The sequence below is a fragment of the Engystomops pustulosus genome, chromosome 2 (genome assembly GCF_040894005.1).
Source record: "Engystomops pustulosus chromosome 2, aEngPut4.maternal, whole genome shotgun sequence".
NCBI classification, from domain to species: domain Eukaryota; kingdom Metazoa; phylum Chordata; class Amphibia; order Anura; family Leptodactylidae; genus Engystomops; species Engystomops pustulosus.
The window spans coordinates 64,277,007-64,301,427 of record NC_092412.1 but is presented as its reverse complement, the minus strand read 5'-3'; the positions used below and the strand labels follow the sequence as shown (position 1 = coordinate 64,301,427).

Here is a 24,421-nt window from a genome sequence, read left to right as displayed (position 1 = left end):
GAATGACTCTTCACCTACTACAATCTGTATGTCATTTGTTCAGGTGAAGAAAATGTAGTTTTAATAAACCCCAATTTATGAATTTCTTGCTATTCTCCTCTATTTCCAAACTTAAGATTTGTAAATTAATTATTATACAATAATATAATTGCCATTATAGGAACTGTGTTGCAGTCATATATGAAGATGTCATGCCCCATACAGTATGTCTCTTAACCATATTGGCAGAAACAATGATGTTACTTAACCGTTATACACATGTAGGAAGTGTATAGTTGAATAGATGTCAGCTAATATGGTACATGGGGATTAAGCAGCTCTGGAAATAAAAGGAGCTTGTTAGTATTGACATTGCTCTTTCTATCTGGCATTCTCTCCATCTGATTTTGTTGCAGCGGCAGTTTGTATCTCAGCTGGGTTTTGCTACTTTGTACAATTATCTGGCTCCTATCAGTCTAGGAGAAGCATCCTAAATCCACAGCTCCCCTATGGGATTATCGCATGTGCAGTTGGGATTGTTTGCAAAGCGCTGTGCGAGCATCCTCTTAAACAATGGCACTTGCTGTGTGTGAGGTTTCATTCAGCTCAGATCCCTCTCTCTGTGTACTGCACTGTCAGCATTTCAGAGAGGTAAAACATAAATAGCAAAATATATAGCTGCACCCATATAAATCACGATGTCTGGAATCATTATCATGTCCAAAATGCATAATTTACACTAAATATTACCTTTCCCAGCAGGTGGCTCTAAAGAGCACTTTCCTTTAGACAAAGTACAACGGTTCGTATCACTTTTAAGTGTCCGGTTGAAAGATTGGTATTAGTTGTCTTCAAGATTAGAAAATAATGTACCTTTCCAGTTACGTCATTTTACATAAAAATGAGATAAATCCTGATACATACATTTTTATTTTGTAATATTTATATTAAATGTACAATGTACTCAATAGAACATGACATCCACGTGCAGTATATAGCACAAGAGATACATAGTAAATAGTATAACATCAAACCAAAATACAAAAAAACACATTTACTATGGACCTTGCACCAGTTTTTTTGTTTGGCTTTGCACATGTTTTATGTGCAAACTGCTCTCACATGTATTTAAAAAGTGACCCTTTTGTGGTGCTGCTGTACTATTTTTCATGCAACACAAATTCTGTCACTGAAATTAGCGTTGCACTGTGCGCCACATTTATCATGCAGAATTGTGTTGCACACACTGCGTTAAAGGTACACCAAAAAAAGTGGTGCATACTGTCGGGGCAGTGCAGGGAGCGATAGATTCATGAAGAAGAGGCCCCAAAATTCATGAACCCATCCTTTTTTGCTGTCTTTGTTTGGATATGAAATTGTTCATCATTGTTCCACCATGTAAAAAATAGATGTGCAATTGAATAGCAGAGCAGAGGGGATCCTTCAGCTGGAAGTTGGGATGTATATTATAAGTATTAGTGAATGTGTCTCAATATGTCTATTGTTCTTCTCAATCTGTAAGTCAATCATTGTAGTGACTTTTTTTCTGTTAACTTTGTTCACGTTTAGGCTCACACTGTCTTGCCCGTGCAGCCGTCTGTGTAGCCATGGAAAGGGAAGAGCGAGAAACACTGGCTGCTTCCACTATTTCTATATCCTTGCAAGTGAGACAAGCCACCAACTTTTCTCTTGATGCACTGGACGCAAAGAAAAATTCATAGAAAGCACCTGCAAGGAACGCACCTATGGTGGGACCAATCCAGTACACCTAGAAAGAACCAAAATACAGCAAGTTCGTAAATTTTTGTAGGTGAGTGGATACGGAGAAAACTTACATCAGTAACCTGTGGCATTGTTCCCATGAACACAAATGTTACATGACATTAGAGTTTTGTTGCATAACAAAAAAATCATATCCATTTGGTATCCTATTAGACCAACAAAGAATATGCCTGCAGGTGATGTGAGACTACAATGTAAAATGTGAATGTCAAATATGAACATATAGACAAACAAAATAGCACATAAAATTGATCTACTATATATGAATAAAGATCAATATAATTTACATTACATTTTTTATTATTTACTTTATCTCTCTCTCTCTCTCCAGCTCTTTCTCTCTATAAATGTATACAGCAAATTAACTATGTACAATGTTGATTTTATACAAATTATTTTAAATCATCATCAGTTCTTAAAATCTGATAAAATCAGATGTTCAGATAAAGCTACATCAACTTACCCAGTGATATTCCCAGATTCCAGAAAGCAAAGCTGGACCGAGGGATCTAGCGGGGTTCATGCTTCCACCTGAGAACTGTCCCTGGGAATGAATAGAGAAGAAGTGACGGAGCACATATACAGTAATTACTTTTTGACAGAGGGGTACAAATAGGACAAAAGATTCTGTAGCAGTGAAGGCAAACCTTTTAGAGACCGAGTGCTCAAACTACAACCAAAACCCACTCATTTATTGCAAAGTGCTTAAGTAGTTATTTATTGCTACCTGTTCTACCATAACTTTCAATCATATCAGCCTCTTTAGGACAGCAATACAGTTGAAAAAGGGGGGGGGGGACAAATTTGGACTATCGTTGTAGTTTCTTGCCATGGTCTCCCTGTACAGGAAGAAACATGGGGCAAGCAGGAGTTCAAAAGATAATCCTCACCTTTGCACATGTTCTACCTCTTCCTGCAGTCCCAAGCAATCAAGAATGTGTTGCTTTAAAATAGCACTGAGAGCAGCATTTCTCGAGTTGTGTGTGACTGCAGGATGATTCTTTGACTCCTGTCTGGGTGGTGAGAGACTCTGTGCTGTGTGGGTGGCTTGAGTGCCCACAAATAGGGCTCTGAGTGCTACCACTGGCACCCGTGCCATAGGTTCGCCACCACTGTCCTATAGTAACACCACCATATTTTCACCTCTTAAGTGACATATCGGGGGGGATTTAACAATGTGTCTCAGGTTCCACTAGTCTTTAGCTGGAAAACTCTTGTCTTTTGCTGTGCCAGATTTATCACTGTGATGATGAATTCTGGTGCAGCATTAGACTGCCGGTTCCTACTTTAAACCTACTTTTAAACTGTTCGCCAGAATTTTGGGTGCACGAACAATTTACCACAAGTCACATCCCTTTCTCGTGAGACCATGCCCATCTCACGGATGTCCCACCCTCTTAATTGGACAAGTCGAGAAACTGACAAAAAGGTCTAAAAGCCTTGATAACTGTGGTGCAAGAGCAGGCAGATGCACCTCCATCCGTGCGGTTGCCTCGCACTCCCTGTATGACGCGGCGGTAGTGCCGCTGATCACGTCATCAGTGTAGATGTGCATCTGCCTGCGCTGCTATTGACACGCATACAATTGTTTCTCCTCATATCTGATCGGACCCGCAGACTACTGTTAAGGAGGTCACACTGGTTTCGGACGCCATCTTGACTACTGTCCGCCATCTTAGATACAGCGGCCATGTTCCCTGACCATTGTCAAGTTAATGTCATGATTCAAACTTCATTTTATGTAACCTGTTTGCTGGCCTGTCAGCTAATACCCTTTGACATGTAATGAGAAGCCAGTCTGTCCATGATGCTGCATAATAATATGATTCTGGAGCCACTTATCTTATTCTTCTCAGCAAATTAGTATAAACAATATCTGTGTACAAGATCTCTGAGAACTGAGCACAATTAATTAATTGTTTTTCCCAGAATGTGCTGATGACCAATAGGTTTGGAGTATACTATTCACACCCCTTTGATGACTCTTCTGTCTGATATATATTATGCATTTTGATTATTAAAGGGTAGAAGATCTTGACTAAGAGATTGACTTATGTCTTGGTCTTTATGTTCAATCATGAAAGGGTTAATTAGGACTCACCTTACAAAAGTCAAGAGGGCTGTTGGGGCCCTGCATAAAAATCCCTAACACTACCGACTGGCGGACTGCGGGCCCTGGACCATAACCGCGCCTGATCGCGGACGCACCTGCCTTTCAGAAAGGATGCTTTAAAGGGATTTTTTTAATATCAATATCTGATTGATGGAGCCCATCACCTGACATCTGCACCAATCAGGTGGTCTGCAGCATCTTGGTGCTCTTCTACGTGATTAATTATATGCCTTCAGCCAAGTCCCTATGAGTTCCCCCCTTTTTCCTGCCTTCCATGAATATGGACGCTGAATGACTCTGGATCCGGCTCATCACATTTGAAGTATCAAGCAACGACAATTCCTACCAACCTGAACTAAAACAAAGTGACCGCTCTTCTCTAATGACAATGATTTCTCAGGAACAGTAGGGGCTTAAAATAAAATTACAACTAGGAATCTGTGGCACATATTAAAGGATGCAAAGAGATGGAGGTGGAGAAAGGTTCTCTTTAAATAACTAGTTATGAGTCTTACCGCTGCTAAAGCTCCTGCTGTTAGAGAAAACCCAATGGCAAGACTTCCGGGCTCTGTACTCTCTCGTCGTCGATCATCCACAGCAAAGACTGTAAATGCCAACTGGAAGGTAGAGATAATTTCCATCCCCAAAGCTTGTCCTGCATTTCCCTCAGTACTCACCTGTAAGTGGTAGAGAGATATGCAATGAATCAGGACATCACTTTTCATATTGGATTAAACATATTACTCTTACGATATTAAGATGAGAAGTGTTGCATGTAGTTTCCTTACCCCTCATGAACTAAACTATTTGATATATTTTACATCAATTGTGCCTTGATATAGTTTCATATTTCCCTATTTGAGGAGTCCAGCATTATAAAACATGAATTAGAATGTGGGGAGAGGTACATTTTATTTTGGATCTAGTACCTTTATGTTATGCCTCTGATGAGCATTGTGACTATTTACTTTAAAATAAATCAACCTTATAAAGAACATTAAAATACCTACAAATACTCACCTCCGCTTCTCTTCATCTTGATCCCGGCGGTGCTCCGGGCTGCTAATTATGCATGCCCTCACCACCTCCCTCTTCCATGCTGGGAGCATGGGAGAGCGAGATGACATCACATGAGAGGTGTGAATTGACGCCTCTCGAGTGACGTCACCTCCAGGAGCTGCGAAGGCGTTGATAATAAGCAACCTGGAGCGCCAGGATCAAGATGAAGAGAAGAGTCGAATATTTGCAGGATTTTTAATGCTTTTTATGTGGTTGGTTTCCATTAAGAACATTTTTAAAATATATATATATTTTTATTCTTTTATATTACAATCCAAACATTCAAGACATCAACAATTAACACAGATTATTTTATCAGGACATAAAAATGTCTCAGTCCCATATAACATAATAAGAAAACCAAGAAAAAAGGTTGTGGAAGTAGCAATTCCATGGCATCACTTTCACTCTTTCTCCTTAAATAAAAATACATCACCTGTAGTTTAGTTTAGTTTGCAAAAAATATATATAATTTTCTCTTTGATTATAATCTATCTTTAAAGAGGACCTGTCACCCTTACTAAAGAAAGCAGCTCCTAGCCCTTCCCATAGATGTGGCAGTGTGAAATTGCTAGCTTTATTGGAACCTTCCAATAAAGCTAGCAAACACTGCAGTACATAGAATGCCGGACCAAGCTTACATCGGTCTGGCGTATTAATGAGGGGGCTGTCCAAGGAGGTGTGACTGCTGCATTAAACCTGTCAGTCACAGCCAGCAAATGGTGTGGGAGGGGGGGTCCGGGGAAGAAGCTACAGAGAGGGCATCGCCCAGGACACCCCCCATATGAATACTCCAGACAGCCTTAAGCTCGGTTCGGCGTTTTGAGGCTATGGCAGTGCAGAGTTTGCTAGCTTTATCAGTATGTTCCGATAAAGATAGCAGTTTAACACTGCTTTTACTGGGGTAGGGCTAGGTCTCTTTAACTAATATAACTGATATTGACTTATTTTTTTATAATATCCTCGTGACATTTTCTTTTGAGTTTAATGCATTGTTATTTGTAAGAGACTTTTAGGAAATATTTAGCTTAATGAGTCAGGGATCCACTACTCTGTGTACATTAAAGGTGCCTGGGAACATGTTAGTGTTTATATTTTATACATAAATTACGTGCTTTATGTCGATTAAAACTTATGGTACAAATGTTATGATTTGTAGGCACATTTCTTTTTGAGGCAAAGGAGACAAATGCAGGTTTCTTAATTTAGTTTTTTACATCAAAACCCTAGTGCCTTGATGTTAAATAATACAAAAGGTAAAAGATACCATGCACACATACAGGGAAAATATAGCAAAAAAAGAAAAAACCCTAGTGCCTTGATGTTAAATAATACAAAAGGTAAAAGATACCATGCACACATACAGGGAAAATATAGCAAAAAAAGAAAAAACCCTAGTGCCTTGATGTTAAATAATACAAAAGGTAAAAGATACCATGCACACATACAGGGAAAATATAGCAAAAAAAGAAAAAACCCTAGTGCCTTGATGTTAAATAATACAAAAGGTAAAAGATACCATGCACACATACAGGGAAAATATAGCAAAAAAAGAAAAAACCCTAGTGCCTTGATGTTAAATAATACAAAAGGAAAAAGTTACATGTAACACATTAAGGGCTTCCAGTCTAGACCTGGTTACGGCAAATACTGCAATGTGTCCTTTCTCTTATAGAATAAACCTCTTGAAGAATGTACAGGCGGTCCCCTACTTAAGAACACTTAACTTACAGACGACCCCTAGTTACAAATAGACCTCTGGATATTGGTAATTTACTTTTCTTTAGCCCTAGGCTACAATAAACAGCTGTAACAGTTATCAAATGTATCTGTGATTAAGTTTTATTGTTAATCCTGGTTCTGATGACAACCCAACCTTTTTTAAAATCCAATTATCACAGAGACCAAAATAAATTTGCTGGGGTTACAATTATAAAATATACTGTTCCGATTTACAAATTCAACTTAAGAACAAACCTACAGAACCTTGTATGTAACCCGGGGACAGCCTGTACATTTATATTTTTAAGTAAAAGCAGGGATGGATTTTTATTTATTGAAAATATTGGTAAATTAAGCAATATGTATAATTAACCTTGTATGTGATCTAAATCTTACCGTAGTAGTAAGCTGATTGAAGACAGATGAAGGAAGAGATGCGTAATAAATGGCAGAGGCACATATTCCACCAAGACACTGAGCTATGGCAAAGGCAAGACCATGAAGAATATCCAATTTTCGTGCACATACCAAAGCAGAAGTGATTGCTGGGTTTAAATGGGCGCCACTTATTTCACCAAAACTCTGCACCAGGCTAACAAGTGACAGCCCTGAAGCTATAGGTGGAGCCATGGATTGTGAAGTTCTAATTCCCAAACAAGATGATCCGAGCGCCACTGTTAGCAGCATAAAAGTTCCCAAAAACTCTGCCAAAACCGAGCGCCAAAATCGATGTTGTCTCAATTCCTGCAAAACAAAAGGTAAGTGGTACATTTATGTGGAATTCTTTAAATATACAACGCTTCTTAAAATAGGTTGGAATAAAACAACTTTTTGCATAGTTATTTTAGTTTTAAGTGATTCTGCATGCCTTGCACAATACATAATGTAGTAAATATCTTCCATATGCACTAACAAATTCAGGTAAGTGCATCAACAGGTAACCTACAAGTACAGTAAGTAGTATACATAATAGTATTATGCAGATAATACAGGTAATCATTTAAGGAAAGAATAGTCTGATAATAGTTAAAAGGAAGCTGTCAAATTCTACCCATGAAGATCGAGTTGATAAAATAGAGACGCTGCTACCTCTTTGATAACCATCGTCTCTCAATGCTAATGGTGATGTGGATGAATTTGTGACCTGAAGCTCTTATTTTATATCCTCCGCTTCTGAAGATTGCCCTCCTCTATGAGCGTAACTCCTCCTAAAGACGTGTACTATACATAACATTTTTCCTTTTATCTTTCTATATCATTTTTGGCCAGTCAGAATAAATTTGAACATTCTAGACAAACTAAACTATAGTTAAAAAAATCATTGTGAGGAAAATTAAATAAGCAACTTTCCATAGATATTGATAAACCACAGGGTAAATCCCTGGACCACTCTCCAGTATAAAGTGTATAGCTGGAAATGATTAGTCAAAGCCATAGTTGCTGTGGTGACTACTATTACAATGTGAATGGCAAGGTGAGCAGTGCAGCTGTTCGGACCGGGCCCTATCGTTTCCGCTGCCATGGTGACTATTGTGATATCTATAATGAATCTCTTTTATCTTCAGGGGGAGAAAATTGGACAAACATACAATAACATCAAAGAAAAAAATGTAAACAAGTGTTTAGACAAATAAACCAATCCCACTATTCTGCTGTGAAAAACATGTTTTATTCGTTTTAGTCATGGATCATCTCTTGTTGTCATAAAATAGGACTGATATCTTCTTCTATGCTAGAACAGACCTTGGGGCCACTTCAGACTTGATGGCGTTCTCTGGGATTAACTTTTATTTTGACTATTGACATATGTATTTTGCAGAGACAAATAAAGTTTTGAGAATTCAAAAAAATAATCTTTGAAGTAGTAGATATTTTTGTGGCCAGTGTTCATAGATAAACGGGTATAATATACAGAACATTTTAAACTTTTTTTTATCTCTTAGCAACATTTTTATAATATATAATTTATAGATCTTAGAATATTGTAAACTGTATTTAAAGGACATCTACCACCAGGATCAAGGATTATAAACCAAGTACACTAACATACTGGTGTGTGCCTCCTCTGGCAGGATCTGCTCTTCTTTAAAGGGATTTTCCCATGAAGGAAAGTTAGGCCCTATCCACAGTAGAGGGCAGTGTTGGCTAGTATCTGACATATAGAAAGATGAGACAGATCAGAGATGATGAGATCCATGATGTGCATATAACATTCTCAGCACTTCTACATCTCAGCTACACACGCATACTCTCAACTCACCTCTACTATATACCTCCCCCCTCTTCTGCCCAGGACAAAGAACTTATCTGCTTGTAGCTTTACACTCCCCACCTGTGTACATGTTGGCAGGAAGTCAGTGTCTGTGTCAGTGTGTGTGAGCTGGTTCTGGAATGCCGGGGGGAGGGGCCCCTGCAGGGAGCAGAGGGAGAGAGAAGCTCAGAGAAGCCTCAGGTTAGATGGACCCAAAAGACAGAAGATGCAGGGTTGGGTTTAGGGGCAGGTTGGAATTAATTCTGTAAAGTGCTGTATCTTTGTTAATAACATCGAATTAGAGAATGGGTTATTTTGTTTTGTGGATTTTATATATGGATCCTGATGAAAATAATATTGTACGGTTATTACTCAATTGTTTACTATGGTTCCTTTATATTTCCAGGTTGGAATCAGAAGATGCCATATGTAATGTATGAATATAATGAATCTGGGACTTCGTATTTTGACTGGAGTAACATTGTTGAGTATGATTTTCCATGTCTTTAATTATGTCAATCTTTTATATTTCTGTTCACAGAATAATTTCCATTAACAGAAACTGGGATCTTTGCAACTTATGTAAAGACACTGTAGAGTCTAACCATATGCCATACTCCGTGTGTTTTTTCCATTTTGTTTTTCGCGCAGAGCAGGTCACAGAAATTGAATGCAGATTTAAGTGAAACAACAGACATCAGCAAAACAACACCGGTCCGGCATTAGGATGAACCATACAGTGAGAAAAGCTATTGTCATGTGGCCCATTGTTCAGTTCTGGCACAGAGAGTAAATGCAGGGGAGGGAGTATGGGTGGGGGGTCCTAATTGTATCCCTGCACTGTGCTGTCTTCGTAATGCTGATGCATTAGGTTCTTTAATAGAAAACAGCCAGAACAATCAGAAAACTGTTATAAGCATTAAATTTATCAGTCTACAACTGTAGTGACATTTGTTCACAAACACTCTACCTAGTTAGTGATGTGTCAGGCACTGCTAACATTGTGGCAAGTTTTCTGCTCAGTTGTCTAAATGTACATTTGTAACTCTGTAATAAATCATTGATGTAATGACAAAATATGAATGCAGCACAGAACACTGAGCGTGGGGTGCAGAGATATCCGTTGTGTTTAGGTCATAACCCCTAGGGGTCCATAAACTATGGTCCTACACAAGAGATCAGCTGCACTACAGGATCTCATTAACCTCTTACCGACATGTGACGTAATAGTACGTCAGAAGTCGGGTCCCGGTACATGGAGAGGGCTTGCGGGCCGAGCCCTCTCCATAGCCGGTAAGTCTTTGCTGCATATTGCAGCAAAGGCTTACCGGTAACACCCGCGATCGGTGCCGGCACCGATCGCGGGTGTTTTACCGCTGAACGCCGCCGCAGGCTTCAAAAAGACGGCGGCACGTGTGCGCCGCCATCTTTCCGTGGATCTTCGCTCCCCGTGACGTCATCGGGGAGCGGCAATCCGTCGCCATGGTAGCTTCGGGTCTCACAAAGACCCGAAGCTACTTCGGGTTAACCCATTCATTACAATGTGCTGTCAGCACATTGTAATGTATGAGTAGTAAAACCCCCATATACTGCCATACTGTAGTATGGCAATATATGATAGGATCGTACAGACACCCTAGGGTTAAAGTACCCTAGGGAGTCTGAAAAATAGTAAAAATAAAAAAAAAGTTAAAATAAAAAAATTATAATAAAAAAACCTAAAAATTCAATTCACCCCTCTTTCCCTAGAATTGATATAAATATAAATAAACAGTTAAAATCATAAACACATTAGGTATTGCCGCGTCCGAAAATGCCCGATCTATCAAAATATGATAACGGTTTTTCACTGCGTTTAACCCCGTAACGGAAAATCGCGCCCAAAGTCGAAAATGGCACTTTTTTGTTGTTTAAAAAAAAAATTAAAAATTCTATAAATAGTGATCAAAAGGTCGTACAGTCCTAAAAATGATAATATTGTAAACGTCATCAAAATCCGCAAAAAACAACACCACCCACAGCTCCATACACTAAAGTATGAAAAAGTTATCAGCGCCAGAAGATGGCAAAATCCCCCCAAAAAATTTTGTACAGGAGGTTTTAATTTTTTTAAATGTATGAAAACAATATAAAACCTATACAAATTTGGTATCCACGTAATCGTACCGACCCAAAGAATAAAGTAAATCCAAGAAGAACATAAGAAAAGCACTTTGAGGGTAAAATCCAAAAAATAGCTTTATTCGGTATCCATTAAAAAAACGCACAAGACCTGTGCATATAGGGTGTAGGTAACAGTTGTGGAGACCTAGGCGTTTCAGCTCACTGCGGAGCCTTAATCCTTACCGGCCATGGAGAGGGCTCGGCCCGCGAACCGGTTAAGAAACTTGTCTTTATGGGAGTACCCCATTATGTCTGGAAACGTATTTTTTAATGCTTTGGGCTTGCTTGAGTTATCTTAGTGGTTGATATATAAGGGGTGTGATCAAAAGATTAAAACATCAGCTCATCTCGCAAAAAATGACACCTAACACAACTCCATACACCAAAGTATGAAAAAGTTATTAGCGTCAGAAGATGCGAACCAAAAAATCTTTTTTTTTCCTATACAAGGTTTTAAAGGGGTTATCTGGGTTTTAAAAATGACTGAGGGCAGGGCTGGGCCTGGCTATTTAATCCCTTCGATCCGCGCCCCTGTTTGTTTACAGGGGCACAGAAGCCACGCACAGAGAGCTTCCGGTCCGCGATGTGGCCGGCTCCTCCCATCCGTCCCTATCTCCCAGCGTAAGCGCAGGGAGATGGTGTGGAATGGGAGCTTGTAATGAAACCGGCGCACAGAGAAGACGGGCCACAACGCGGCCCTCCCCAGCCCGGCCCTCAGTAATTTTTAAGACCCGGATAACCCCTTTAATTTTTACATATTAGACTAGCTGTAGATCCCGGAATAGTAAATAACTGCTCTTAGCTATAACAAAATAGAATTGGTTAACAAAAAATATTATCTATCCATGCATCTATCTCTCCCTCTCTGTAAGTCACTCTCCCTGCCTGTCTCTCAGTTACTCTCCATGTCTGTCTCTCACTCACACTCCCTGCCTGACTCTAACTCAGTCACTCACTCTCCCCATCTTTCTCACTCACACTCACTGGCTGTCTCTCTCTCACTTACGCACTCTCCCTGTCTGTCTCTCTTTCACTCACTCTTCCCGACTATCTCTCTGTCACTCACTCACTCTCCCTGCCTGTCTCTCTATCTTGCGACACAATTTGAAAGTTAAATCCCACTCTTTGCCCAAATCAGTCGGATCGTCCAACAGCACCCCCTCCCCCCAATTTCTGCCGAATAAAAGCCGGTGCAGCTGCGCCACAATCTGATCGCATGTGACACAAACCATCACTATCATATTACCTCACATCTTACCTCACACATACACGTCTTATACTCATTGTCTGTAGTAACCAATCAAAGCTCAGATCTCATATTAATGACCAGCAGCAGACAATGGCTTCTGTATATGGTGGGTAATAAGTGGATTTTGGAAATCATGGGGTGAGAATTTCGCTTCAAAACCCAGTCTAAGACGTTCCCTAAGGGTGAAGATACACGTGGCGTTTTTAGTTAGTGCGTTTTCAGATTGTAAAAAACGCATGCCTTTTTGACCAGTTTGAATTAAGTTAATAGCTCAAACCTGTCAAAAACGCATGCGTTTTTCACGAAAAACGGCCTAAAAACGCCACGTGTGTCTTCACCCTAAGTCAGAGAGTGGCTGCTATCTGGACTATCACTGCAGCTTCCGTGTACGTATTATACATGCAAGAAGTTTGAGGGAGTGAGATAAATGTAACGCTACTATAAGGCTAACCTGGAAAATAAAAAACGTGGGATGTGTTTTTTCTGCACAGTTTGAACGCCCCCTTATGGCCATGACTGGTGTGAGCGGGGCGGGTTGCACACTGTATAGTATGTGAGTGCAGTGACAGCCCCATCACTACGTGGCCTCCCGTGCCCTCACCACCACTAGGAGGCCGCCGTCCTGCCTGCCTTCCTCCGTGGAGTAAACATCACATGACGCCGGGCGGCACAGTCCGCCTTATTCCAAGATGGCGTCGCCCATGAGGGCCATGTTTTTGGGGAGTCGTGCTCTGAGGTGCCTGCGTGTTACGGCTCTGCAGAGGAATTATGCTGCCGTGACCTCCCGAAGAGGTGAGCTACTAGAGACTGGGGGCGTATCGTCATACTAGGTCACAGGTGCCCTCTATGGGACTACAAGTCCCAGCATGCCTGGCGGAGCCCACAGACCTCTACGAGCAGGTAGTTGCACTGGAGGTCTCCACTGCTGGAGCCTTTGTTACTGACGTGTTGCTTATTGCGTGACGTCACTTAAGTGCTCTGACCTTGTGTGCAGCATGACGTCACTGGTATTCCCGGCTCTGTCACTACCACTGGCAGTAAATAGGGTCCTACTGCATGACGTCACAGGCTTCACAGAGGGCCACCTCCTTCTAGATTTTTCTGTGGATACTGCAGTCAGTGGTTTTCTGTGACGCTTTCCCTGTGTGAACAGAGGGGACATTTATGACATTTATCATATGGGTGATGCCACAGGTTGTGCTTCCATTTTTAAACTGAATGTGTTTTTATAAGTTTACCATGCATTTGGATGCTTTTAATCTGTAGCACAGCAGCCTACACTTCTAGAAATGAAGATAAAAAGGTCATGGTAAACATACAAAAACGTATGCGTTTTAAAAACGAACTTAAAACGCATGCTTTAAAACGGTCCAAAACATGAATTGTGACATCACCCTAAGCCTGGAAATGTGTGTCTAGTGGTTTTATGAGGCTTTAGTCTCAAATGCTTAAACAACCCCTTGCCTACGCCTCCTCTCGACTGCAGTTTTATTTACGAAAATAATTGCGACTTTTCACCTTGGGTAAAAATTTGTCTAAACACCATTGGTGGGTGTGCTGGATTTTGGGTTTAACAGGAACTAAAAAGGGAAGGTCTTCAATTCACCTTCCTTTCTCTGTAGATTTCCATAGTCTTTTCATTATGCTTATTAACCCCTTAACGACCTGGCCCTTTTTAGTTTTTTCACTTCCATTTTTTACTCACCACCTTCAAAAATCTATAACTTTTTAATTTTTCCACATAAAGAGCTCTGTGACGGATCATTTTTTGCGTAATAAATTAACCTTCATAGTGACGGTATTTAATATTCCCAAAAAATTCCAAATGCAGTGAAAATAGTGAAAAAACGCATTTGCAACGTTTTCTTGTGGGCTTGGATTTTACGGCTTTCACTGTGCGCTACAAATGACAGGTCTACTTTATTCTTTGGGTCGGTGCGGTCACGGGGATACCAAATTTGTATAGGTTTTATGTTTTCATACATTTACAAAAATTAAAACCTCCTGTACAATTTTTTTTAAAAAATTTTTTGCCATCATCTGGCGGTAATAACTTTTTCATACTTTGGTGTACGGAGCTGTGGGTGGTGTAAATTTTTTGCGACTTTTGATGCTGTTTTCATTGCTATCATTTTTAGGACTGTACGACCTTTTTTGACTTTGTCGGCTATTTTCTGTTACAGGGTTAAATGCAGTGAAAAAACTTTATTTGATAGATCGGGCATTTTCGGACGCGGCGAACCTAATGAGTTTATGATTTATACTGTTTATTAATATTTATATCAGTTCTAGGGAAAGGGGGAGTGATTAGAATTTTTTTTTGTTTTTTTTATTATATTTTTCAGACTCCCTAGGGTACTTTAACCTTAGGTTGTCTGATCGATCCTACCATATACTGCCATACTACAGTATGACAGTATATGGGGATTTTCCTCCTCATTCATTACAATGTGCTGATAATATAATGAATGGGTTCAAACGAGACAGCCTTGGGTCTTCGGATCGCCCATGTGCCGCCATCTTTTTGAAGCCACCGGCAGCATTGCTGGCGGTGATCGGCGGGAATCTGCAGCAAAGACTTACCGGCTATGGCAAGGGGTTAAAGAAGATAATGCACTTAAGTTGTAAGTTTTAATTACGTGAACCTAATTTTGTTTTTTTGATGTTTACCCTGATACAGAAATATCCTTCAAACTAGATGAGAAAACTGCCCACAGTAGCCTGGACCTGTTCAAGAAAGACGCTGGGGTCATCTACCGTATTATAGGTATTGACCCCTCTAAAGTTCCTCAGAATCCTGAACGTTTTCGTGAATGGGCTGTTGTTCTTGGAGATACCCCAATTGTCAGTGGTCGTCATTATTGGGAGGTGACTGTGAAGAAGTCCAGTGAGTTCCGCGTCGGTGTGGCAGATGCTGACATGTCCAGAGATGAATGCATTGGTGTAAGCAACCGGTCATGGGTCTTTGCGTACAGCCATAAAAAATGGAATGGAATGATTGCAAATAAAATAATTCCCGTTACCAACATTGGCCATCCAAGCAAAGTGGGCCTTCTGGTGGACTATAAAGGTGGAAAACTTAGTCTGGTGGACCCTGAAAAAGGCTCCCTCATCCATACTCTCAATGCAGACTTTCGAGGCCCAATCGTGCCAGCGTTTGCCTTGTGGGATGGTGAACTTCTTACCCACTCAGGCTTGGATGTCCCTGACAATCTATAAAGCAGTATAAAGTATTATAATAAAAGTGCCTCTGCAGCCAAAATCATATCCTGGCATTCAAAAGCTAAACATTTCTTATTCCATGACATACAGTATAAAAGTTGTATTTACGCTTTGCTTTAATTTCTTCAGTATTTCAGTTGTAAACAATGTAAACCTGAAGATTTCTCATTTTTCCAAAGACTGAAGACATTTGGTGATGTTGTGCCGAAAGACGAAATCTGGTCAGTATTTAAATAGACAAATGGGTGTTACCATTATATTTGTCAAATGGGTGTGCACCTAGACAGTTTGATACATCCACATCTGGTACCCCTTAGGGCTCCAGGCCCATGTCACCGGTCCTATTTGAAAATATTGCTGCAGCAAGAAGATGCTTTGCTTTATTTGCAGACTTATCATGAAGGCCATATAGGTTGTACTTCAGAATTGAACATATACAATCGGGTGAAGCATAAATTCCTTTTTTAAGTGTTAGTTTGGTGCAATACTTTCCATTCACCATGATCCCAACAATGCTGCTTGTATTTTTCATTTTAATGTTGTAATTCATAAGTACAGTGAATGGCAACCTTGCAATACTTTCTGTCGGCTTTTGAGAAGGTTTAGAGATGATGGCAGTCACAGTCTTGGAGGATAAGATTTATTATAAACGGGATTCTCATAATTTAATTTGATTGACAACATGTTGATAGATGTAAATATCTGATCAGATTGGTCTTGAGAATAGTGGTATCCCACATCCTCATGGTGGGTGACTGGATGACTCGGCACCCAGAACCACACAAATATCATCATTTGACAGGGACCCTGTAGGGCAGTGGTGGGGAACCTATGGCACGGGTGCCAGAGGTGGCATTCGGGGCCCTTCCTGTGAGCAACCAGCGCTTCACCCTAACACAAAGTTTGCCAGTCAGGATACAGCCTAGGACGTGCCATGCCCAGCGCCATTTTAAAGCGACATCCTTGGCTGTCAGGGCTACAACAGGAAAGAGAAGGTGTGGATAGATTATTGTTGAATCTCCTGCTCTAGGAACCCCCGTTCTTCCTCTTCAGGGGACCCTGGAGGGAAGCTACAATCCAAATTTCTCTATGATCTTTCTATTGTATTGCTGAACTCATGATGCTCATTCGATTAAAACCTGTGATACAGCAGGGATCAATAAGTTACTGCTAAAATGGTCATGTTGGCACTTTGCAACATATAAGTGGGTTTTGGTTGTACTTTGGGCACTCTATTTGCAAAAGGTTCGTCATCACTGATGTAGGGGGAAAAAAAGAGGTTGTGAATTTTCCCTTTAAATTGCTGGGTTTTACATCAACGCTGGTTGTAGTAACAAATTTGCAATAAAATTGATTGTATAAAATAAATATTTTGAGCAAATGATCAGTTTTCTGTTTTTATTTTTTCTGTGTTTGGAGAATAGTCTAAGGCTCAATTCACACTACTGTTCCTTAAGTCTGTTAAAAAAAAGTAAAGAGTGGAGGTTTAATGGTGGTTTAACATATCCCTTAATAATCCTATTGACATCATCCGTTATGTTCCCTCTAGGCAGGGATCAATTATCCATGTGGGTTTTTTTGGATGGAAAGAAATTAGAGGCTGCAGTACTTTTCATCCGTTTGGAAAAAAAAAACATATGGTTAACGGATCCATGACAAAACTGACCATAATGGATGACATAAAATTTACATTGATCTCAATAGAATTTTGAACTGATACGCTACGCCTCCATTAAACCTTTACATTTCTGTATGCTCAGCCAGGTAGAGTACCGGTCTGGCTAAAGAAATAGTGACCGCTTATCACCCCTCTCCACTGAAAGCCAAGTGGCCATAAAAACAACATTACCTAGGACGTCCTATAAAAAAAAAATTCAGAGCGGCCCCCCAGCTCAATAACTGAGACCTCTGTGGGACCATGATATGGCCACAAATTGTGCGGAACTATTTCCCTAACGGTCTTGTGAATGAGCCCAAGACCAGTTGTATACAAGCAATTTTGTTCGAAAAAAACAAACAAAAAAAAAACTGCTGAGCTGAACTCAAAAGTTCAATTGTTCTCTTTTAGGACTATAATAAAATTATTATAAATGCCCCAAACACCCCCTTTCCATGTAAAACAACAAATGCATAATCTGTGTGTGCTATATAAATAAAGGATTTATTATATTGTAAAAATAGTGAAAATTGGTAAAAGACTGCTTACCCACAAGCAAGAGCAGTCTGGGCAAAATGCTGGATTGTATTACTGGACTAAAATCGGCATGTCCACATAGTCCAGGAAATTTTTTTCTGAACTGCACCTGTGTCTGGACCTGTGGACCCATCTTCATTCACTAAAATAACAATAATGGAATTCTAACTGACCCTTTATAATGTCCTTTGGCCATGATGTCCGTTAGTATTTGTTTTCACCACATCCGTCCTTCCATCACTTGAGCAGGAAATTGTACAGGAACTGCAGCAGAAACCTAATAATGGAAATGGTGCAAAGACATACTAATGAAAACCATTAAAATTCAGTTGAAATCAATGGACATTTTAATAGATCTGTTAGACTTTTTTTTAATTACAGTATATTTTTTAAGTGATTGAAGATAACAATGGAGGAGAAGTGTGAACTGGTCCTAAAAACACAACACGTTTGGTATTGCCACATCTGTAACAATAAGAATAAGGATTAACCCCTTAAGGACGCAGGGTTCTTCGGCCGATTTCTCGCTCTCCAACTTCAAAAATCCATAACTTTTTCATTTTTACGTGTACAGACCCGTGTGAGGGCTTATTTTGTGCGTAACAAATTTTACTTTCCCGTGATGTTATTTATTTTAACATGCCGTGTACTGCGTAGCTGAAAAAAAATTCCAAATGTGGAAAAATTGAAAAAAAACGTCACGTGCGTCACGTTCTTGTGGGCTCAGTTTTTACGACTTTCACTCTTCGCTCCAAATAACACGCCTACTTTATTCTTTGGTTCGGTGCGATCGCGGTGATACCAAATTTATATAGGTTTTATTGTGTTTTAATACATTTTCAAAAATTAAACGAATGTGTACAAAAAAGAAAAAAAAATTTTGCCATCTTCTGACGCTAATAACTTTTTCATACTTTGGCGCACGGAGATGTGTGAGGTGTCATTTTTTGCGAAATGAGGCGACGTTCCATTTTGAGGTCTGTGCGATATTTTGATCATTTTTTATTTCATTTTTTATGTTATGTAAAAAGGTGTAAAAGTCGCATTTCGGACATTTGGGCGCCATTTCCCGTCTCGGAGGTCACCGCCGGCCGTAACCGTTTTTATATTTTGATAGATCGGGCATTTTGGGACGCGGCGATACCTAATATGTTTGTGATTTTTACTGTTTATTATGTTTTATATCCGTTCTAGGGAAAGGGGGGTGATTTGAACTTTTAATATTTTATTAATTTTTTTTATTTTTTAAACTTTTTTTTTAATTTTTTTTTTCACTATCTTTTAGACCATCTAGGGTACATTAACCCTAGATGGTCAGATCGCTGCTACCATATACTGCAATACTTCTGTATTGCAATATATGGCATTTTTGCAGCACATTCATTACAATGAGCCACTGGCTCATTGTAACGAATCTGCAGCTGCCAGATAGCCTCGTGTCAAAAGAAGACACGAGGCTACCATGGCAACTGATCGCCGCCCCCCCGATGACGTTCGGGGGCGTGTCGATCGAAAAAAAGATGGCGGCGCCCGCGCGCCGCCGTCTTTTAAATGCCGCCGGCGACTTTGCCGGCGGCAACGGGGGGGTTAATAGCCGCGATCGGTGCTAGCACCGACCGCGGTTATTAGCGGTGGGGGTTTTATGCATTTTGCAAAAACCCCCACCTTTGTATGAAGAGGACTCAGCTCGTGAGCCCTCTTCATACATCCCTTATACCTCTGCGCCGTAGAGCTACGGCGCAGAGCGTTAAGGGGTTAATGCCAACTGAACCTGCAAGCTAAATATTAAAATAAACACCAAAAGTTATAAGTTTGGCCACCTTGCAATCCAAAAATGGAATAAAAAGAGACCAAAATCAAATGTACTACAAAATGTTACTAATAAAAATACAAAAACAAGCCCTCACGTGGATCTCGAAACAAAACATTTTCAATGTGAGGACTCTTAGAAGTTTGTGATGCAAAAAAGTATTTTTTCCTAAAATTGGTTATCGCTTCTTCTTTTCGCTACCTTTCAACCATTCCCTCCCCTGAGAAGGTTAATGGTCAGCTCATGCACACATTTCAAACTGGAATAAGCGGAGAGAGAAAAAATTCCAAGAAGAGATAAGCCGGCAATTTTTCTATTACATAGGATATGCTGTTCTTTATGCAATCATAGACACATTTGCTTCAATAATATATATAGCGGGTGGATGTCCTTTTAAATTTCTTTCAATCAAAATTTTTCTTGGGATACCAGAAAAACACTCAATTCGAGAACAATTAGAAAACAATTTAAGATCATTTGCCATGCCACTTTTACAAAATTATAGTATATCAACATTAAACCTTTATTTTGCAAAAAACATGATGATCATAATCGGTGACCAGCAATGACTGTAGCACAGAGAAAGATTACAATTACATTCTTGAAGGTTACAACAGTCACCAATCAGTAGGACATGTACAGGCCTTTGCTTTGAATGACTTTAGCACATCCGCGGGCACAGGACGTCACTAGCCTCTCGCACTGCTCTGGTGTGATTTTGTTCCACTCTTCTTCCAGTGTCTTCCACAGTTCTGTGACAGTTGTGGATTTCTAGGCCATAACTTTGTCAACAAGGATTTTCCAAAGGTTTTCTATTGGGTTTATATCAGGACTCTGGACTGGTCATCTCATTACTGTAATTTTTTATGTTAAAAGGAACTTCTTTACCTGTTTGCTGTGTGACAGCGGTCATTGTCCTGCATGAAAATTTCTGGTTGATGTTTTAGAAGAAGGTTCTGTTACACTTGTGCAACACTTGGTTCTTCATCTCGGAGGCCGTGCGGCATGTCGGCAGGACAGGAGACAGCACGTGGAGAAATCCAAGATGGCCGATTAACCTCTCTGATGCTGGATGGCGGCTGCGCTGACTCTGAGGTACCTCGTGGGCTCTCACTGGCGTTGCAGCGCGGGAGAGTTTCGCGCCAGAGGGCGGAGCTAGAGTCTTTCCCGCCAGGAGCTGTGGCGGGCTGAATTTTCTGCTGCGCCACAGCGCGCTGAGGCAGGATTCGCGCCATACGCACAGGGGCGGAGCTTAGCGATGCCTCTGGGTTTTCCCACCAGTGAAGGTTTTGGCGGGCTGGAATTACTTGCTGCGCCACAGTTTCTGAGGTAAATTCTTCAGGCGCGGCAGCGCCGGATGTAGCAGAGCTGACACAGTTCTTGCAAGGATTAACCTCTTGAGTGCTGGAGCGGCGCTCGACAGCACGTGGCAGCATTAACACAGTTCAATCCAGAAACACACAATTACTTGGGCCTAACCCGGATGGCAGCATGGTTAGGCAGCACAGTCTTTTTAATAAAGGAAAGTCTTTAATGCCGTAATAAGGCACAGAAGTATCAATCCTGTTCGTGACGCCACTTGCAACATCCCCCACTGGGGCCTAGCCTTTGAGGTAAGGCCTGGAGACAGCCGGGGCCCGCGGTACCGGAGTGGCTGGCGGTTGCGGCCTAAGCGCGCTATTGTCACGGTGCTTGGTACGGGGGAACCGGAGGGCTGTCCTACAGCCTGGCAGGTCTCCAGCAGGGTGGTGTTGGCAAGAAAATGAGATGAGGGAGAGGCTGCTATAGCGGATCTCCCTGGGGCAACCCTTTAGTGTCCGGAGTGTGAGTCTCTGTGTGATGGACAGGGTGCCTGTGGTGAAGGCAGCCGTAGCAGCAGGGACTAGACGGAGACAGAAGTTGAAGAAAACAACTTACAGTTCTTTTATTGCAACCGGCAGGAACTGCAGCAACGTGCCTTTAACAAGTAGATGGAGTGCTGAGATGCTTTTTGGAGGGAGCCTCAGAAGATAGTTCACCAGCCTGGATGTGGAGGGCAGGCTGGGATGCAGCTGTGTCCTAATAGGAAGCTTCAGCTTGTCCTGGGTTGCTTCAGGTATCACCCTTGAAGGTAGGATGATACCCCTTTCCTCACTATCCTACTCTAGTCTTTTAGTTCCACTCTTCAGAGGCAGGGGCTAGGCTCTTCCTGCTCTGGTATGGGCTAGACTGAGATACGCACTCACTTACTGACTCACTAAGTCTACAAGATCTCTGGACTAACTCTCCTCAGAAGATCTAGTCTCTAGACTAACTCCAGAAGATTCCTGGCCAGGGGTCTTATTACTTCCCCTCCTGGTCAGGTGGTGGCTGCTCCTCCAATCACATCTCAGCTTACAAGGACAGGATGTAACACAGACATTGGTTGACATAATTACATCACAAATTAACTTCTGCCTTGCCAGGCAGGATTAACCACTGCAATTTCCCCTTGATCCTATAAGGACCATGTAGTGTAATGTTATTCTACATGCAGGTGGGACGTATTCGCAAACACTCCCTCGCCATTGCATCGGCGAGGGTGTTGCACTTGCATTCACTCAGCTATGCATCTGTATGAGAAGTCCAACTCCTATGGCAGAAAACATTCCCCAAACCATGACACTACCTCCACCACATTTCACTGATTTCTTTAGCATTTTGGGTTTTGTCTTTCCGCAGTCGACTAACAAAATGTTTCTCTTCAGATCCAAATAAATTAAACTTTTTTTTTTAACTGTGGTTTTCAGCTAAGGTGAATCTAGCCTTTTGATTTTTTTTTCTGCAGATTGGGCTTTCAGTCTGTTAGGGATTTTTATGCAGGGCCCCAACAGCCCTCTTGACTTTTGTAAGGTGAGTCCTAATTAACCCTTTGAGGGAGGATGAGATAGCTGCCGGCAGCGAGCTGACAGAGTGAATGAAAAACACAGTCGGTCTTCCAATGCACTCAAATCACACTGTTTATTTCAAACAGATACAGCTATATTTTAACACATGAAGATCAGCATTTGGGATGTTGATAAGACACCTAGATCCTATTGGCCATTATGCTTTTGTACCAGCACATTCTGAGAAAAATGACTAGGCCTTGTTTACAGCCATGCTTATCTACACAATGGCTCCTAGAAGCTTCTTCATAACCAAAATAAATAACAAGAATACAGAGGCCCGAAGGACAGTAAGAAATGCCAAGGATATTGTGAAAAGTCAAACAACAGTTTAAATGAGAAAAATAGCTGAATTAAAACATTTAACCCTATAGCTTCTAAGAGGGAAGCATACCCCCCCCCAAGGTGGCCGCTGTATCTAAGATGGCGGACAGTAGTCAAGATGGCGTCCGAAACCAGTGCGACCTCCTTAACAATTCCCCCCTTGTTTGAGACTGCAGACCTACAACCTCTTAAAGCGACCTCCTCAAGCTCCAGGTACATACAGGTAGGCTAAGCCCGTACCTGCTGGACTTGTTAACTCTTCACCAGATCCCCCAGAGGCCAGTCACTAAAAGGGTTAAAGGTCTGCACACTCAAATCACATCACTGAGTTCTCATAGTTCACAGGTTTATTATCAGGCTGGTTCTCCAAATGGGAATCATTCTCCATTCCGAGCACTTCTACTCTGGTGGTTCTTACTGCCCGGACGGCCATCTGGGACATGGTGGACTTGATGAGGGGGACCACACAACACGTAATAAGTGACAAGAGCAAAATCACAATCCCCAATATCACCCCCACTTAAAGGAAACCCTTCCAATCCCCCAACCACAAAGTGAAGGGCAAAGTGTCCACCCCAGAGTTTCTCTTGAGTTCCCTGGACAGTCCTTCAATCTTTTCACGAGCATGGGTAATGGATCCATAGGGGGCGATGTCATCTGGGATGTATATGCGACAAGCCACTCCCACCATCTTACAGACTATTCCCTTCTCAGCAAGGGTCATGTCCAAAGCCATGCGGTTCTGGGAAGCATCTCCGATATAATTCACAAATCTCTGTTGATTACAATAAAAAACAGTTACCCAACCAACATCTTTGCTCATAGCTCTCTGGGGAATAATGATATGTCATGGGGAAGACCTGCCCATATCTGATTGTGGGCCTTGTACTCATCTGGAACCCCCCCTGGGTGCTCCCACTGTATCCATATAAACGTTGTCATCTAGGTGCTTCTCTCTCAGACCTCCAGAATCCTTTAGGTTTCTCTACCTTTTCTTATGTGTCTGATCAACCTTATCCCTGGGGATCACGAGGAAGGAATGTGCAAATCTTATCACCGTACACTCACCTTCCCAGCCTCTAGGCCTGACCTGACTCTCCTATCCCCACAAATCCAGTACACATCAGACACTGCTAATACAGGGTTACCTGTGCTGTCAATGTTAAAGAAGGTCATTGTCGTATTGCACCGACCATAGGTAAAGTCTCCTACCCTGGGGGCATCCTGGTCAGCCCTATAGATACAGTGATAGTCATGGTTGGGGTGTCCCTGAGCATACAGTCAGTCAGAAGAGACCAGCTAGCAAGAAGAATAAGTAAGTTTGCAATAGAAAGCGTGGAAGCATGCTGACTTCCCTCTAGCTTCAGACGAGGCACTGGTCAGCAGGACTTGGAAAGGACCGTCGTTGCGAGGCTCCAGACTCCCTCTCTGGTCTCTTTACCACCCGTTGTCTCCAGGCTTCAGGTTATGCGTCCTGAGGTCTCTGTCTGCACCTGAAAAAGGAATCAGAAACACTTTTGCCGACCTTTTCCAAGGCCCGGCTCAACTGTGTGGCACATTCCACCTGGTTTCCTGCCATCAGCTATAGGATCTGTGGGAAGTAGGGGCCTAGTCTGGGTGCACAGCCAAAAGGTACTTCAAAGGGGG

The 24,421-nt window shown here is 41.4% G+C and overlaps 2 protein-coding genes and 1 long non-coding RNA gene across 6 annotated transcripts; 2 read left to right on the top strand and 1 right to left on the bottom strand.

Annotated features, from left to right (window-relative positions):
• The first annotated feature begins 705 nt into the window (after nucleotides 1-705).
• Nucleotides 706-9,688, top strand: LOC140117857 (uncharacterized). Its single transcript, XR_011853093.1, has 4 exons — nucleotides 706-781; nucleotides 1,549-1,789; nucleotides 7,057-7,413; nucleotides 9,313-9,688. It is a non-coding gene; the product is annotated as an uncharacterized lncRNA (long non-coding RNA).
• Nucleotides 898-13,446, bottom strand: LOC140117855 (aquaporin-4-like). 3 transcript variants are annotated; one of them, XM_072135018.1, is made up of 5 exons: nucleotides 13,302-13,446; nucleotides 7,052-7,399; nucleotides 4,390-4,551; nucleotides 2,225-2,305; nucleotides 898-1,747 (listed from the first exon to the last, which is right to left on the bottom strand). In XM_072135018.1, exons 2-5 carry the CDS (start codon nucleotides 7,340-7,342, stop codon nucleotides 1,529-1,531), a joined length of 753 nt encoding a protein of 250 aa, XP_071991119.1. In that variant the 5' UTR covers nucleotides 7,343-7,399; nucleotides 13,302-13,446; the 3' UTR covers nucleotides 898-1,528. The 3 variants fall into 3 exon arrangements, with proteins under 3 accessions (XP_071991119.1, XP_071991120.1, XP_071991118.1); XM_072135019.1 differs by lacking the exon at nucleotides 13,302-13,446 and adding an exon at nucleotides 12,920-13,162; XM_072135017.1 differs by lacking the exon at nucleotides 13,302-13,446 and adding an exon at nucleotides 7,745-8,102.
• Nucleotides 12,865-16,924, top strand: SPRYD4 (SPRY domain containing 4). Of its 2 annotated transcripts, none has more exons than XM_072135020.1 (2): nucleotides 12,865-13,110; nucleotides 14,999-16,924. In XM_072135020.1, exons 1-2 carry the CDS (start codon nucleotides 13,008-13,010, stop codon nucleotides 15,535-15,537), a joined length of 642 nt encoding a protein of 213 aa, XP_071991121.1. In that variant the 5' UTR covers nucleotides 12,865-13,007; the 3' UTR covers nucleotides 15,538-16,924. The 2 variants fall into 2 exon arrangements, with proteins under 2 accessions (XP_071991121.1, XP_071991122.1); XM_072135021.1 differs by lacking the exon at nucleotides 12,865-13,110 and adding an exon at nucleotides 13,124-13,218.
• Nucleotides 16,925-24,421: the final 7,497 nt, after the last annotated feature.